Here is a 15,019-nt window from a genome sequence, read left to right on the forward strand (position 1 = left end):
GGCTATATCACCCCTGCAGGCACTCAGCTAATTAGTTTTTAGCTTAGTGTCTAGCAAGGAGGCAGACATGTCAGGTCCAGGAGGACTTTATGGCGGGCATACGGGGAGTCGGGGCTTTTCCCTGGCTTTCCTGTACTCCCGGGGAGGGCGCAGGCAGATGGTGTCTCCACCACTATGCGGCGCCCTACCCAGCGAAGAAAAGGTGGCACGACCCTGCCTATGTGCATTGGCGTCGTTGGCCCGCCAGCAATAGGGTTCCCCCCTCTGGAGCAGCGCCCCTCTCTGACGGCGAGCGCAGGGGGGAACACTGCTGGAGCGCAGATGGAGAGAAGGGAGCGTATCCGGGAGAAGGGAACGGAACTTCAAGCCTCCCTCCAAGTCTGCGGTCGGCTGCCAGGAACCCCTTCAGAGGACCCCAACCACCTTGGAAGGTCCTGGGGAAAGGAGTTCAGGTGCATTTACTCCTTCTCTTTACCTATCTCCCCCTCTCTCCTCTGCCTAATTCAGTGCATATGGGATTATGCCCTTCCCCCCTCCCCCCCTCCCCCTCTCCCCTCTCTATCCAGAGACACTGCTGAAAAGGGGGAGCTGGGTGCTTACCGGCCAAGGCTGGGAGGGGGTGGATGCTCGACCACAGGAATGTATGGTTGCGGGTGACTGCTGCGGCCGCGGGCAGTGGATCACGGCTGTGGGACAAGGAGCAGGCTGCAGAGTGAGCTGCGGCGCCCCGGGGACGCATTAGTGTGGTGCACCTAGCACTTCCTGTGATGCGTTTGGACTTCCGGGGCAGGCCACGCCCACCCCAGCCGGGCGGGACTTTCAGGGAGGCGGCCAGCAGAGAGGATGGCCGCTCCCAGTAGCTCTTACAAGGAACTACTTACTAGTGAGCAGCTCCACTTCTTGCAATTGGCACTTACTGCGGCAGGTGTTTCTCTCCAAACCGCAAGCACCTCCTGGCAGTGCGGTTTGTTCTACAATCAGCAAGCTCCAGTCAGCACCCGTCGCCCAGTCAGCACCCGTCGCCCAGTCAGCACCCGTCGCCCAGTCAGCACCCGTCGCCCAGTCAGCACCCGTCGCCCAGCAGCACCCGTCGCCCAGCAGCACCCGTCGCCTGCAGCGACAGTCTCCAGCGGCGGCGGCGGCTTCCAGCGTCTTTACCACAGAGAAGGCCGCCAGGTCCCAGAAGCTCCAGCTGGGCCAGGACAACCGCAGGACGGGGTAAGCCCTGCCAAGGCAGCTCTCCCCTGTGTTTGCTAACCCCTGCGGGTACTCGCTCTCAGCAGTACACGGAGACACCCTACCCCTATTCCCACCACTCCCTTGCGGTTATCTGTAGGTGTGGATTGCTTCATGTCTGACCCTAGACCAGAGGGTTCCAGTCAGGCTATGGGGAGGGCGAAATACTATGTGTGCACGTTATGCAACGCTAAGTTCCCAAGCGGTCAGGCGGAGCTCCGCTGTGTAGCCTGTAACCCAGTGCGATCAGCTCCAGGGACCCCGGTGCCCCCCGCCGCCCCTGTAGAGCAGGTAACCGAGCCTGAATGGGCTAGATCACTGGCCGCTGCAGTGTCAGGACTAGCCAGATCGTCGGCCGCAATATTGCGCCGATTAGAATCCGATTCAGAGGTGTCTTCCCCGGAGCGTTTTCAGGGAGGGTCGCGCAAAAGGCGGAGATCCCGCAGCTCTGAAGGGGTTTCTCACAGGTCTTGTCGGTACAGAAGGTCATCCAGATCTTCTAGGTCTCAACAATCTAGAGAGTCTTTTCATGCTCCTCTTGGTTCCAGGGAAGCATCCCGGACGTATCATAGGTCCAGGGAAGCTTCTAAGCGGTCTCTGCATACAGGGAGGGCGGCTAGATCAGATCCCTTACTGGCCTCATGCTCCTCAACTCTTCAAGCTGCAGACCAAGATCAGCCTCCGCACGGTTTTTCAGGGGGTAGTAGCGGTCTGGAGGAGGAGGAAGCGTCTGCAGTGTCATCACTGTCAGACAAGAGATTGTTTTGCCCAAGACTCGCTCCAAGGCACCTACGGGCGCAAGGACGGGAGTATCAGTTTGAGGGTCTTTCCCCACCCGCTATTTACAGGGTGGGGGGCAGGCTCTTGGGGTTCCAGAATGTATGGTTAGCCCGCGTGACCGACGCCTGGGTACAGGAGGTCGTCTCACGAGGGTATGCCATCGAATTTGCAACATTGCCACGGGAGCATTTTATCAGATCCAGGATTCCGAAGGACCCAGGAAAGGCAACACAGCTGCACCAGGCAATAAAACAACTGTTGGCGCAGGGAGTAGTGGTGCCGGTGCCGGGGTGTCAGCACGGAAGGGGTTTTTATTCGAATCTCTTCATAGTTCCCAAGAAGGATGGCAGAGTCAGACCGGTCCTCGACTTACGAAGGCTAAATCATTACATCAAAGCAAGACATTTCAGGATGGAGTCCCTCAAGTCGGTAATAGCGTCTATGGAACCGGGGGAGTTCCTGGCGTCCGTGGATATCAGGGACGCGTACCTGCAGATTCCAATTCGCGACTCTCACCAGCAGTTTTTACGCTTCGAGGTCCAGGGGAGCCATTACCAATTTGTAGCGCTGCCATTCGGGCTCTCGACAGCCCCTAGAGTCTTTACAAAGGTGCTGGCAGCGGTAATGGCACTACTCCATACAAGGGGGGTGATAGCCATCCCTTACCTGGACGACATACTGGTGAAGGCTCCAGACCAGGAAGGCAATCTAGAGAGCCTGAGAATCACACTTCAGACTTTGGAGGAATTCGGTTGGGTCATAAACCACGAGAAATCATGTCTACTACCAACCCAACAGTTGGAATTTCTGGGGATGGTGTTCAACACCAAGAAGCACCAGATTCGCCTGCCGCAAGCGAAAGCAGTAACACTGGTCAACAAGGTGCGCCCGCTACTTCAGGGGAGGCAAACGACCATCAGGTATTGCATGAGAGTACTGGGCATGATGGTAGCCTCCTTCGAGGCCATACCATTCGCACAGTTTAATTCCAGGGAGTTCCAGCATTTCATTCTGGCACACTGGAACAGGTCGCAGTGGACGTTAGACCAGCGAATCTCCATAACACCAAAGGTTCGCCTTGCCCTGAGATGGTGGACGAGTCTCCGGAGAATCCAAGGTGGTCGGTCACTGTTTCCAGGACAGTGGAGGATACTGACCACGGACGCCAGTTGTTACGGCTGGGGCGGAACTTTGGAGGGACACTCCACCCAGGGGAGGTGGTCACAGGACGAGGCAAGGCTACCGATAAACGTCCTGGAGCTGCGAGCCATACGGCGAGCACTGCAGTTTTTCCATCCACAGCTTAACAGAAAGGATGTGAAAGTCCAGACAGATAATGCCACGGCAGTGGCATACATCAACCGCCAGGGAGGCACAAGAAGTGCGAGAACAATGACAGAGGTATCCGGCATACTCAGCTGGGCGGAGAAACATCTACAGTCCATATCGGCAGTTCACATCCCGGGGGTAGAAAACTGGGTAGCGGATTTTCTCAGTCGAAAGACAGTGGACCCCGGCGAATGGCAGCTGCATCCGGAGGTCTTTCAAGCGATATGTCAGCGCTGGGGCACCCCGGACGTGGATATGATGGCTTCCAGACTAAATTACAGGGTTCTCCCTTTCGTGGCACGCTCAAGAGATCCTCAGGCGGTAGCATTGGACGCCCTACTGGTCTCGTGGGCAGGGTTCAGACTACCATACGTGTTTCCTCTTCTTCCACTCATTCCGAGGATATTAAAGAAGATCAAGAGGGAAGGAGGACCAGCAATCCTGGTCGCTCCGGATTGGCCGAGGCGAGCATGGTATCCAGACATAATTAAAATGTTGGCCGACGCTCCGTGGCCACTCCCAGAACGGGAGGACCTACTATCACAAGGACCAATCTTCCACCCGAATCCAAAGTCATTTCGTTTGACGGCCTGGCCGTTGAGACCACGATATTGAAGAAAAAAAAAAAAAAGAAAAAAAAGACGGGTATTTTCGGAAGCAATTATCCGAATTATGGTCCAAGCCAGGAAGCCGACATCCTCGAGAATTTATTATCGCATATGGAGACGCTTTTTTTTTTTTAGCTGGTGTGAAGACCGCCATATACATCTCATGCGTTTTCTCACTAGCAAACATTCCGGATAGCGGCCCACTCTACAAGGGGCAGTGGAGGCTTCCTTGGCGGTTCAGCATGGAGCCTCAGCATTACAGGTATGTAGGGCAGCCACTTTGGCGTCCCTGCATACATTTGCAAAATTCTATACGGTCCATACATATGCGTCAGCGGATGCTGCCCTGGGTAGAAGGGTTCTACAGGCGGCAGCCCCCTGACTACTGGGACCTTTTTTTCTGGGAATTCCCACCCTTTTATTTCCAGGACTGCTTTTGTACGTCCCATGGTCTGGCTGGGTCCCCCAATGATACGGACGAGAAACGAATATTTTTGGTATAACTTACCGTAAAATCTCTTTCTCGTCACGTTCATTGGGGGACACAGCACCCTCCCAAGGATTAATTTCTTTGTAGCAGGGCGGAGCCCTTTGGTCTCAGGTCACAGATGACGAGATATATATCCAGAAGACTGGTATGTCTTTCCTTGGTTTACGTTAAAGTGTAAATAATTTTTTGTGTACTCCCACTGGCTGTTCCTACTGCTTGCATACAAACTAATTAGCTGAGTGCCTGCAGGGGTGATATAGCCTGGTGGGAGGAGCTAACACTTTTGCTTAGTGTCGCCTCCTAGTGGCAGTGGCTATATCCCATGGTCTGGCTGTGTCCCCCAATGAACGTGACGAGAAAGAGATTTTACGGTAAGTTATACCAAAAATATTCGTTTTATGCAGCAGCATCAGGACCCTGTGCGACCGCTGATCTAAAGAGCATCCAGGGAACAAGTAGGGTGAACATATCAGTTACTATATATTAGGTCAATGCATAACGGACAATTTAAAAACAAAACTGTACAATGGCGTACAACGGGCGTTTTGGATGACCATAGGCCTCTAGCGGCCACTAAAATGGCCACTGGTAATCTGCCATTGATTTTTACTGCTTTGTGCTGTGCTGCTCATAACATTGACTGTAGTGCACCTCTGGTGACTTTTTTACCTTTGAGTTCATAGTGATAATAGTAGACTTAAAGTTTATTGCAGGTACAGATGTCTATTTTTATTACTACATGTATAATAAAATAACTTTACTTTCAGATTGCATCAGATGAGTCGCCCCCTGCAGGCTGTAAAGCTTTTATAGTAGTTCATGGAGGGAAGACTTGCGACCTTGACAAGTTACCGTCACTTCTCAGTAGAGCTCTGAAAAGGTACCGTATAACACTATATTAGTGACTTGCTTGAGAGAGGGAGAGGCAGTTACAGATGATAAATGTAGCAAACACATATGTAATAGCATTGTAGCATACAGTTGTAGTGAAATTGAGAAAAATGCTTAACCCCTTATTGACCAGAGTGTAAACATCCCCCTATAGTGACATTATTCACTGGCAGAGCTGATCTGGGTCTGCAAAGACCCAGTAACTCTGCCATTGACCGGCGTCACCGGCAATCACATGATTGGTAGACCCAGTAAAGGAAACGGCAGCGCTGCTTTCTCCACTTACTAAGTAGAGCTTATTGAGCACTATGTAGTCTGGAAAAGAGAAGACAGGAGCCCCCAACCGTGTCTTGTTGGATTGCAGGAACTTTAACGCCTTCCCACTGTAGGGCGTACATTTATGTCCTGCAGCGTTGGGGTATATATGAAGGGAGATCGTGCGGTGATCTCCCATCATACATCCGGCGGCAACAGCTCTGATCAGATACTAATCATGTAAAAACGGTGCAGGTACTAATCGTCTGAATTTCACATGGGGATTCCACACAACCCTGTGAGCTCCTTGGTCTAGCAGCAAGCTTTGAATGTGGATTACCCTTACCCATCCTTCAAATGACCAGTTGTCATGGGGATTCACTGATTAATTGATTTTTATAGCTGAACGAATTGTATGTTTAAAAGGCAGATTTCTTACCCAATTCATGATATAAAGCATATTCAGGTATACTTGGTCATATATGATACCACTAAAATGGTTGTCAGCATAGAGTTAGTCAACCACCAAGAATTTCTCAAAAACTACAAAGAATGCATTTCCAAAATTTAGTGGTAAGAAAGTTAAATGTATGGGGTATACATTGCAAATTTATGTAAAAATTGGAGATTAAGGGGTTACCCATTGGGTGATATGTCCTGGAATAACCATTATGCGCTTTTTGAGGAAGTTTTATAGGACGTAAATGTAGTGCTTTGAGCCTGCAGAATGTTTTGTTTTTGTCTCCTGTGGTTTATATTCATCTTTATTTGTAATGTTATTTGGATAGGTCAAAGCCTTTTTTGTTTAAGGGGGACCACCAGTACCCTGGAACCTCCCCCGACAATCCAGTTGTCATTCTATACGGGGAAATCGGCACCAGCGAATTTTCAAGGTTCCACCAGCATCTATCGGAGAAGGCCAGAGCGGGGGAGATCCTTTATGTACTTCGGCACTATGTCGCGGTAAGAAGCCCTGCAAGCTCTTGACTAATATGACTTTATTCTGTTTATTGATTTCCCTCTAGAGAGCTTTTCATCCATACTGCACATTTTCTTTTTCTCATTTTGTTAAGAATTATTGATTTCGTTTCCATTAGATCATCTTTCAGTACATTTTTTGCCTCATTACTTTTCAACCCCAACCACTTTCTATGCTTTTGCAGTCATTTTCTAGTGTGTATGGGAATACGTTTCATATAGTCCTTTTTATCTTTAAAAAAACGATCCAGGCTGGTTTTTGTAAACTAACACAATGGGGCATATTTACTTAGACCAGCGTTTCATATGCTGGTTTCACTGTGGCAGAGGAATCACTTGTTGACATTAAAGACTTTTCACTGTATTGATTTCTTTAAAACATAACTTTTAATAATAGCATAGCTGAAACCTATTATCTGGGCCTAAAATGACCAACAAACAAAAATTACACCTACCACCCAAGTGGACTCGGAATACAAAGAAGTGTAGCTTACACTGATAGGTGGTTTCAGATATAAATGGTTCTTCTAGAAAGATCGTTCACACTCCAAGGACAATTTTGTGGAAAAAAATACCCAGCTGTATGCCCACTTTAGACCCAAGGATTGTGCTCCGTAACACCCAAGGAACTAATCAGGTGGGGAGAGCAACAACACTTTGGGGAAAAGGATAGATGTAAGGACTTGAACATCTATCCTTTCTCCATTTATCTTTACGGATTAGTGTTTCTCATTGTGGAGACCACTAAGTTGGCATAAAAAGTCTAATAGGCAATGCTTCCTGGGAAAAAGGGTATGCTAATATGCTTTCATTCAGGAGGAAGAAAGCTGTCTAGTACTTCACCTTTTGGGTAGTAGCCTTCAAAGTCAATGTCCGAACCTTTGAATACGCCTTACAACATGGTCAAAGATATAAGCCCAACTGGAATTGTTTCCTTAAGGGGACTCCCGAACCCCTTGGTGCCTTGTTTTTGATCCTGCTATGCTTTACTGTAGATAGGGGATAACTTATAATTTTGGCACAACCCCTTTAATCTCCTGCATCAAATGTGACTCAGCAGATAGGTAAGGACTAGAAATGAGCGAGCATACTCGGCCACGCTCATTTTTCACCCGATTACCGCGATTTTCGAGTACTTCCGTACTCGGGCGAAAAGATTCGGGGGGGGCGCCGTGGGTGAGTGGGGGGGGAGAGAGAGGACTCCCCCCTGTTCCCCGCTGCTACCCCCCGTGCCGCCACGCCTCCCCCCGCCCTCCGGCGCCCCCCGAATCTTTTCACCCGAGTACTGAAGTACTCAAAAATCGCGGTGCTCGATCGAGTAATTACTCGAAACGAGTACGTTCGCTCATTTCTAGTAAGGACGCAAATGCAGGAGTCAATGGAGCTCAATTGAAGGTAGAACCAAGAAGTCCTATTATTCTGCATGTTGATTAGATGCTAATAAAGTTTGGTGGTTTGGGAGACCAGATTGTTGTTGTGTGGTGTATGATTCACAATGTTGTATCCTTAGAATCCAGGGGCGGAGAAGGTTTTCCTCTCTGGTTATGGTGTGGAATTGGCCATTAAAAGTACGGAATACAAAGCAAAGGATGACACACAAGTGCAAGGTAACTCTACTGATATCCGTGTCTCCTAGTTTGATATTTACCTCCGCTTGCTGGAATCATCAACCATTGCTCTATTATCTTGCTGTATGGCTGAGACAAGATCCTCCTTCTGTATATGCTGTACACCACTCTGCTTGGGAGGTCTACTATTGTCAGTGTGAACCAATATATACATATATGTGTGTTAAAGCGGTTGGCCACTTTCTAATAATTTTAACACTTTCTTGCTACACCCCTTTTTCATTTTCTCATTTTCCCTCCCACTTTTCCAAAAATCATAACCTTATTTTTTCTAATTACATACCTACATGAGGGCTTGTTTTTTTGGGAGGCAAATTGGAAAACATTAATATTTTTTTAACTAAGTTAGATTTTCTAAGTATAAGGCAATAATTTCTGTTAACCCTTTCCAGATGTGCACCATATATATACCCTCTCCATACACACATACCCAGCATGCACTGTACAGAAAAGTAAAAAACAAGTTTATATGGATAAGTAAATACGTTTTACCAGCGTGGCCAAGAAGTTCTCATTTGCAGAGCATTGCCCCCACTTTGAGCAGGGGCTGACTTGCTTGCAAGCATGTAGCTCCCGTCCATAACATGGCGGCCGATGGAGGGGTATGTGATTTTATCAATATAACCTTGTTTCTGCATGTCTGTTAAAAATCTTAGAAAGTGACAAACACTGTCTGGAATTTTTACGGACAGTCTGTGTGCTGTCCGATATACACGGACACAACACATTCGCATGCATTGGCATGCCCTATCTCTCGTAAAACAGACAGATATAGGATGTGCCATGAGTTGTTTTTTTTTCATGAAGAATATGGGCCTATGTGAAAAGAACATCTACATCAGCATTTCCCAAACTCCAGTCCTCACGGACCCCCACAGGTCATGGTTTCAGGATATCCTATAGAATGAACACCTGTCACAATGTCTGAGGAAATCTTGAAAACATGAGAGGTCTATGAGGCCTGGAGTTTAGGAAACACTGTTCTATCTGTTTAGCGGGGTAGGCTACAACAAGGGCATGTGCTGCCCGTGGAATTACATGGGCAGCACACTGCCATTAGTGTGCACCTAATCTTACTTGTATATGGACATGAGCGCTTTTTATATGAGTTACTAGGTGGCTGATCTGACTCATTCCTGCACTTACTCTCTATTCTAGGTAGCAATGTAAATGCCACCGTGGACAACGATCCAGTGGACGAGGTGCAAGGCTTTATTTTTGGAAAGCTCAGGTACTAGTCTTGTTCCTTCCGGGGGACATGGGCGGTATGATGTATATTGATCTGTGGAGTTGCTGAGAGGGAAATGATTTCTCACATGTCTATGTCCATGGCTCTAGAGAGTAACGTAGGACACTGCCTTGTAATGACTATCCTGAGTAAATGGTCACATTGATAACCTAATGGTATTATGACGATCACACCCCATGTTCAGCCTTAAAGTGTTAGTTATTTGGTTTACTATACCTATGCAATACTGTGCAATTTCTTATAACTGAACTCTTACTGTTTTCCCCGATAAGAAAACCTACCCCAATAATAAGCCTTATCCCGGGTTTCGGGGGTCGCTTGATATATAAGCCCTATCTAACCTACATGAAAAAAAAAAATCAATACTCACCTGGTCTGCGGCGTCCCGATGCCTTGCAAAGGTCTCCGGCGGCACTGCGACAAGCTGCAGTGTCCCCCGCGCTGACATTTCAGTTTCTTTCTGGTGACGGGGCTTTGAATAGCCTGCCTCCAGGAAAGTGAGCACCGTGATTGGATCGAGCGCCAGCCAATCACAGTCATTAATTTACAGCCCCCATCTCCTCCTCCTTCTCTTCAAAAATAAGACACTGTGCCTCTTTTGGGGCAAAATTAATATAAGACAGGGTCTTATTTTCAGGGAAACAAGGTACTAGAGGTGTGCAATGCCCTGCAGCTTTGGAAAAGGTCCTGAGCTCCTGATAATGAAGCTGACAAGTGGCAGCAATTCATACTTGATTGATAAATGTATTTCTCCTGTCTGATTTGGCAGATAAAATGCTGGTTTGACTCCTATAATGAAAATCTTCCAATAAACCCCAATTACTAATGTATTCTGCACGTATTTGTCTTCCAGGCAGCTGCATCCAGACCTACACGAGCAGCTGAAGGAACTGAGAAAATATTTGGTGGAAAGCACCAATGAGATGTCTCCCCTGAAGGTGTGGGAGTTACAAGGTACCTAAATACTAGAACAGAGTTAGGGCTCATTCACATGGGTGTAGTTTCTTTCAGTCCGTGAAATGCGTTGCGTCTTCATGGATCAAAACTGTCCGTTATCCCTGCTTATTTATATATATATATATATTTATTTTTTTTGTGCTCGTACTCATTGTGTTTTCCGTGTGTACAAAAAAAACAGGAAGGGCCCTACTGATCTCATGTGTGAATACGCATGTATCATGCGTATCCACTATGAATTTTCATAATCCCATTGACTTTAATGGCCTGTTTCACTCCATGATTTGAACTAAAATAGGACTCGCTGTGTTTTAGTCGGTTGGCTAATAAGAGCAGTTGGGGATTACAGTGGACCCCTAGTCCACTGTATCCATAAGAGACTGCTATACTGGAGAGTGGACCTGCAATCATAATATTTTGCTTTCACATAGAATTGCATATTCAAATTCTTTAAGCTACAAAATATGGGGTATCTGACTGTGTGGTTGGTTCTTAAATACCTAAATACAGTGCAACGTCTCCAAAAGATGACCTCTTAGACAACCACTCCCTTATCCAGACCAGATTCCCCATGCCAGATCTTTAGTACCACCATGTGGACTGCTGCACAGAAAAAATGACCTACCTTAAAGAAATGCTCAAAACGAGACAACTCTCAACACACAGATAAAGAATTAAGTTCTGAACAATTCATTTCAATTTCAAGCACTTACAAGCTTTCTGCGGCCCAATAAAGAAGGTGGTCAGTAAATAATGGGGCTACCATGTTGGGCAATAGGGTCATTAACGTGACATGGCATCGATTCAGTGAGTGCTGGAATACTGTCCTGGTGTAGTGTTCAGCAATAATCCACAGTTCGCATTCACTCCCTGTCCAACTGTGCCCTACAGATTCTTGATTGGAGAGAGATCTGGAAATCATGCTGGCCAAAGAATCACCTGGACACCTTGCAAGGCATGACTGTTTGCTGTGTGCGGTTGTGCATTACTCTGCTGGAAACTGGCATTGAGTGCGCCCTGAGGATATGGTTGTGCGACAGGCTGTAGCATGTCATCAACATAATGGCGTGCTGTCAATTTTTCTCTGATGCATCTAGAGGTGATCAACTGTTGATGGCATCCCAAACTATGGCTCCATGTTGACGAGCTATGTGGCGCTCCAAAGTGGTGGAAGGATCATCCCAATTACCATGTTGCCTCCATACCTTCACTCGGTGATAATAATTGCTAAGACAGAATCTCGATTCATCACTGAACACTACACTATGTCATTCGTCAACGCCAGTTAGCTCTGGAAGTGTTCACAACAAGTGTTCCTGAATCTATCCGTACCCTCTATATCATGTCACCAGCTGTGGATTGTGGAGCCGATACTGCATGATGCTGGATGTGTCGATCCGTGTGTTGTGACGTTCAGCTTGGTGCTCCAGTCCCACTATAATGATCCACGTTTTGTTCAACTGACCTCCATCTTGAGATTTAACCCACTTTTGTAGCATCCTATTCAGTTCCTGCCAAGATACGATGCAAAGACCAACCGGCCCTGCGATGAAGCCTTTAAACGTATCCGATAAAATTGCTCTGTGCGGCATCTTAGGGGCATCTTCCCTTCTCAATCTTTATCCAGACACAAAAACCACAATACAAAGCCGTTTCCATGGGTTTGGCGATGTCTCCAAAGCTATCTTTACAGACTGCTTTTGCCTTTTATCACGGTCCCAGATCACACGTGGCCCCAAAATCTTAGCAATTTGCATAACTTGTGTGTCTGAACATACCCTGAAAATTGCGTATTGCTGCGGTAAAATCTTCATGGTGTCACATTTGCTCTATTATGCATGCCACTCGTCTTCTTTAAGAAACCGGATCTTTGTGCAGTTTTGGTTGTTCGTCTCGAAGAGATTTCATTATATATTTCCTTCCTAATTAATAATTTGATTCTTTAAAGATCTCAGTTTCCAGACAGCGGCTCGGATCCTAGCGGCCCCTTCTTCCGAGGCTCTCCAGGTTATGAAAGATTTGAGCCAGAACTTCCCTACGAAGGCCAGGTAACGTGACGTCGTCCTCCTGTGGTACGACTGTTTATAATATTTCACATCTCTCATCTATAATCCTACATATTTTTCCCCATATTGTGACACAAGGAGCATTTACTTATAATCTGTGTTTCATAACTAGGACATTAACCAGAACTGTAGTGGACCCTGCGCTGAGAATGGAGGTAGAAGACAACCAAAAGGTGAGGTTTCCATTTAGACTGTAAGACTAGGCCTCATATAGTGATATTATAGGACTTGTCTGTCTCAATTCAAAGAAAAGCTTCTTATCTCAGGTTAGAAAATAATTACAAATTAATTTTCATCTGCCTGATATTGATTGTTCTTGTCCCATTTATAGTCCTTACCCCACCTTGCACAAACCAAGAGGAACTGCTAGAAGAACAAGTGGCATTGTGTCTTCCTAGCGCTGCCATCACTTTGCACTAGTGATTGGCGGGGGTAAACTCATCAGACGTTGATGGGGTGTCGTAGTGATGTGTCCTCAATATCTATATTGAGACAACCTCTATAAAGTCATTCATTGAAAAAATAATGGCAACCAGTACCATTTTGTGCATCAATTTTTTTTTAAAACTTTACTTTATCATTTTGCTGTACATATAAAACCCGAAGACTTGAGGGTAGGGTCCTTTAAACTGATGATTACAACGCTAACTGATGTATATTGCAAATCCCCCTTTTTAAAGAGGAGCTGTCATGGTCTGCAGGGCTGACTGCATAAGTCTACAGCTGTGGCCACACTGACTTTATTGCAGCTTTTCTTTTTTCCTACCCTCCCACCATACTGAGTCTTGTTAGAGTCGACTACTAGCACTTTGAATCTGACAAGTGGGCTGTCGCCACCGCTCACTCTCAATGGAAAATGGCACATTTAATTGACAACGGTGAAGACTTCTCTCTTGGGCGGGGAAGCGTCTTCACGCTATCTTCCGCTGGTAAGTATGGGGTCTCTGGGGGGCGCCGTGACGAGCTTCACTGCGGAATATTTCACAGCGGAGCCCGTCACGCTCGTGTGAAGCCGGCCTTATGGTAGGTTGTTATTTCTCAAGATGTTACTAGAAATGCTATTCAGCACCGTTATTTTGGGTTGTTTGATATAGTTGCCTACACTGTGTGGGGACTGTAATATTCTTGGTGTGTGTATGTATGTATATATATGTGTGTGTGTGTGTGTGTGTGTGTGTGTGTGTGTATATGTGTATATATATATATATATATATACTGTATACATATGTATACCTATATATATAATATATATATATATACAGTATATATATACTCACTTCTGACATTAATATTGTTTGATACTCACCCTTTTATATACAGTCACTGATTGATATTCATCCTTTGTAGCTTCTATCTATGTATGATTTATGCTTTATTCTCATTACTGTCTTGTTTCTGTTGCACAGTACTTTAAGGGCACCTTGGGGCTGCAGCCTGGAGACTCTGGTCTATTTATTAATGGTCTACACGTTGATCTAGACAGTCAGGATATCTTCAGGTAATGCGAACGTGCGAGGAGCAAGACTCACTTAGATTTTTTTTCTCTCTGTTATGTATTAAGGAGAGGGGCTTTATGTTTTGGGTTATTCGTAACGTAATTAATCCAATTATTAATTTGAAGGTGTTTCCAGCGTTGAAAAAACATGGCAGTTTTCTTCCAAACATGTCCATAGGGTTGTGTGTGGTATTGCAACTCAGCTCTGTTGAGGTAGCAGATACAATCCACAGACAAGTGTGGCACTGTGTTTGGAAGAAAGCGGCAATGTTTTTTAACCCCGGATAACCCCTTTAAAAAGCATGCTTCCCAGACAGATGTCCTACCAAAGAGAAGAGTTTCCCGCGTTTTCACCTTTTACAAACGTTTGTGGTTTTAAAGGTTATGGACACCTTTTTCTTAATTTACAGGGCCGCTGTTTTTTTAAATCCATTCATTATGTAGCTGTCCCCCCAGGTATATATAGGTTTGCTAGTGTTACCTTGGTTAGTTATTCCTTTCTATCTTTAGTCTCACAGCCTCTTTATCTTCATTTTGCATTGTTAGTAATGAGGCTTGTTCATGTGATGTCAGCTCTGAACAGCTCAAATTTACTTGGGGTTATGTGTTTAGTTTCTAGTCAGTGTGATGCTATTACATGGACCTTACTACAGCAACTGCTTAGATGGGCACACAGACTCTCTTACAACAGTTACTGATGATGATCACACAGTTCCTGTCACACAGCTATAATAGAGGAGATCACAGCTCATCCTCCTGACTGTACACAGGGTTATTACAAATGATCTTCCCGATTTGAAACCCTTACACAGATATATAAATTTGATGTAAATAGAAACTCAAAATGTTTTGTTACACTACATCAAAAATGTTTTCCACATCAGAGGTTATTACTGTGAGCCCCCATTGTCACTCAACACACATCGAGCCTGTAGTCACACTCCTGCCATACACTTTTTGTAGTGCATCACAATTGACTGATGCAATGGCTTCTGTGATGCGTCCTCACAGATCATGCATGGTAGGTAGAGATGAGCGAGCATGCTCGGTAAGGTGA

The 15,019-nt window shown here is 46.0% G+C and overlaps 1 protein-coding gene across 4 annotated transcripts in view; it reads left to right on the plus strand.

The window, feature by feature from the left end:
• Positions 1-15,019, plus strand: part of UGGT1 (UDP-glucose glycoprotein glucosyltransferase 1) — an 82,469-nt gene that overhangs the window by 17,337 nt on the left and 50,113 nt on the right. For all 4 annotated transcript variants that reach the window (XM_066597877.1, XM_066597905.1, XM_066597886.1 and 1 more), the window contains exons 5-12: positions 5,211-5,323; positions 6,378-6,552; positions 8,078-8,174; positions 9,354-9,426; positions 10,298-10,398; positions 12,350-12,449; positions 12,580-12,640; positions 13,874-13,965. In XM_066597877.1, the coding sequence (XP_066453974.1) occupies positions 5,211-5,323; positions 6,378-6,552; positions 8,078-8,174; positions 9,354-9,426; positions 10,298-10,398; positions 12,350-12,449; positions 12,580-12,640; positions 13,874-13,965 (812 nt within the window). The remainder of the gene's footprint in view (positions 1-5,210; positions 5,324-6,377; positions 6,553-8,077; positions 8,175-9,353; positions 9,427-10,297; positions 10,399-12,349; positions 12,450-12,579; positions 12,641-13,873; positions 13,966-15,019) is intronic.

The sequence above is a fragment of the Eleutherodactylus coqui genome, chromosome 1, assembly GCF_035609145.1.
Source record: "Eleutherodactylus coqui strain aEleCoq1 chromosome 1, aEleCoq1.hap1, whole genome shotgun sequence".
NCBI lineage: Eukaryota > Metazoa > Chordata > Amphibia > Anura > Eleutherodactylidae > Eleutherodactylus > Eleutherodactylus coqui.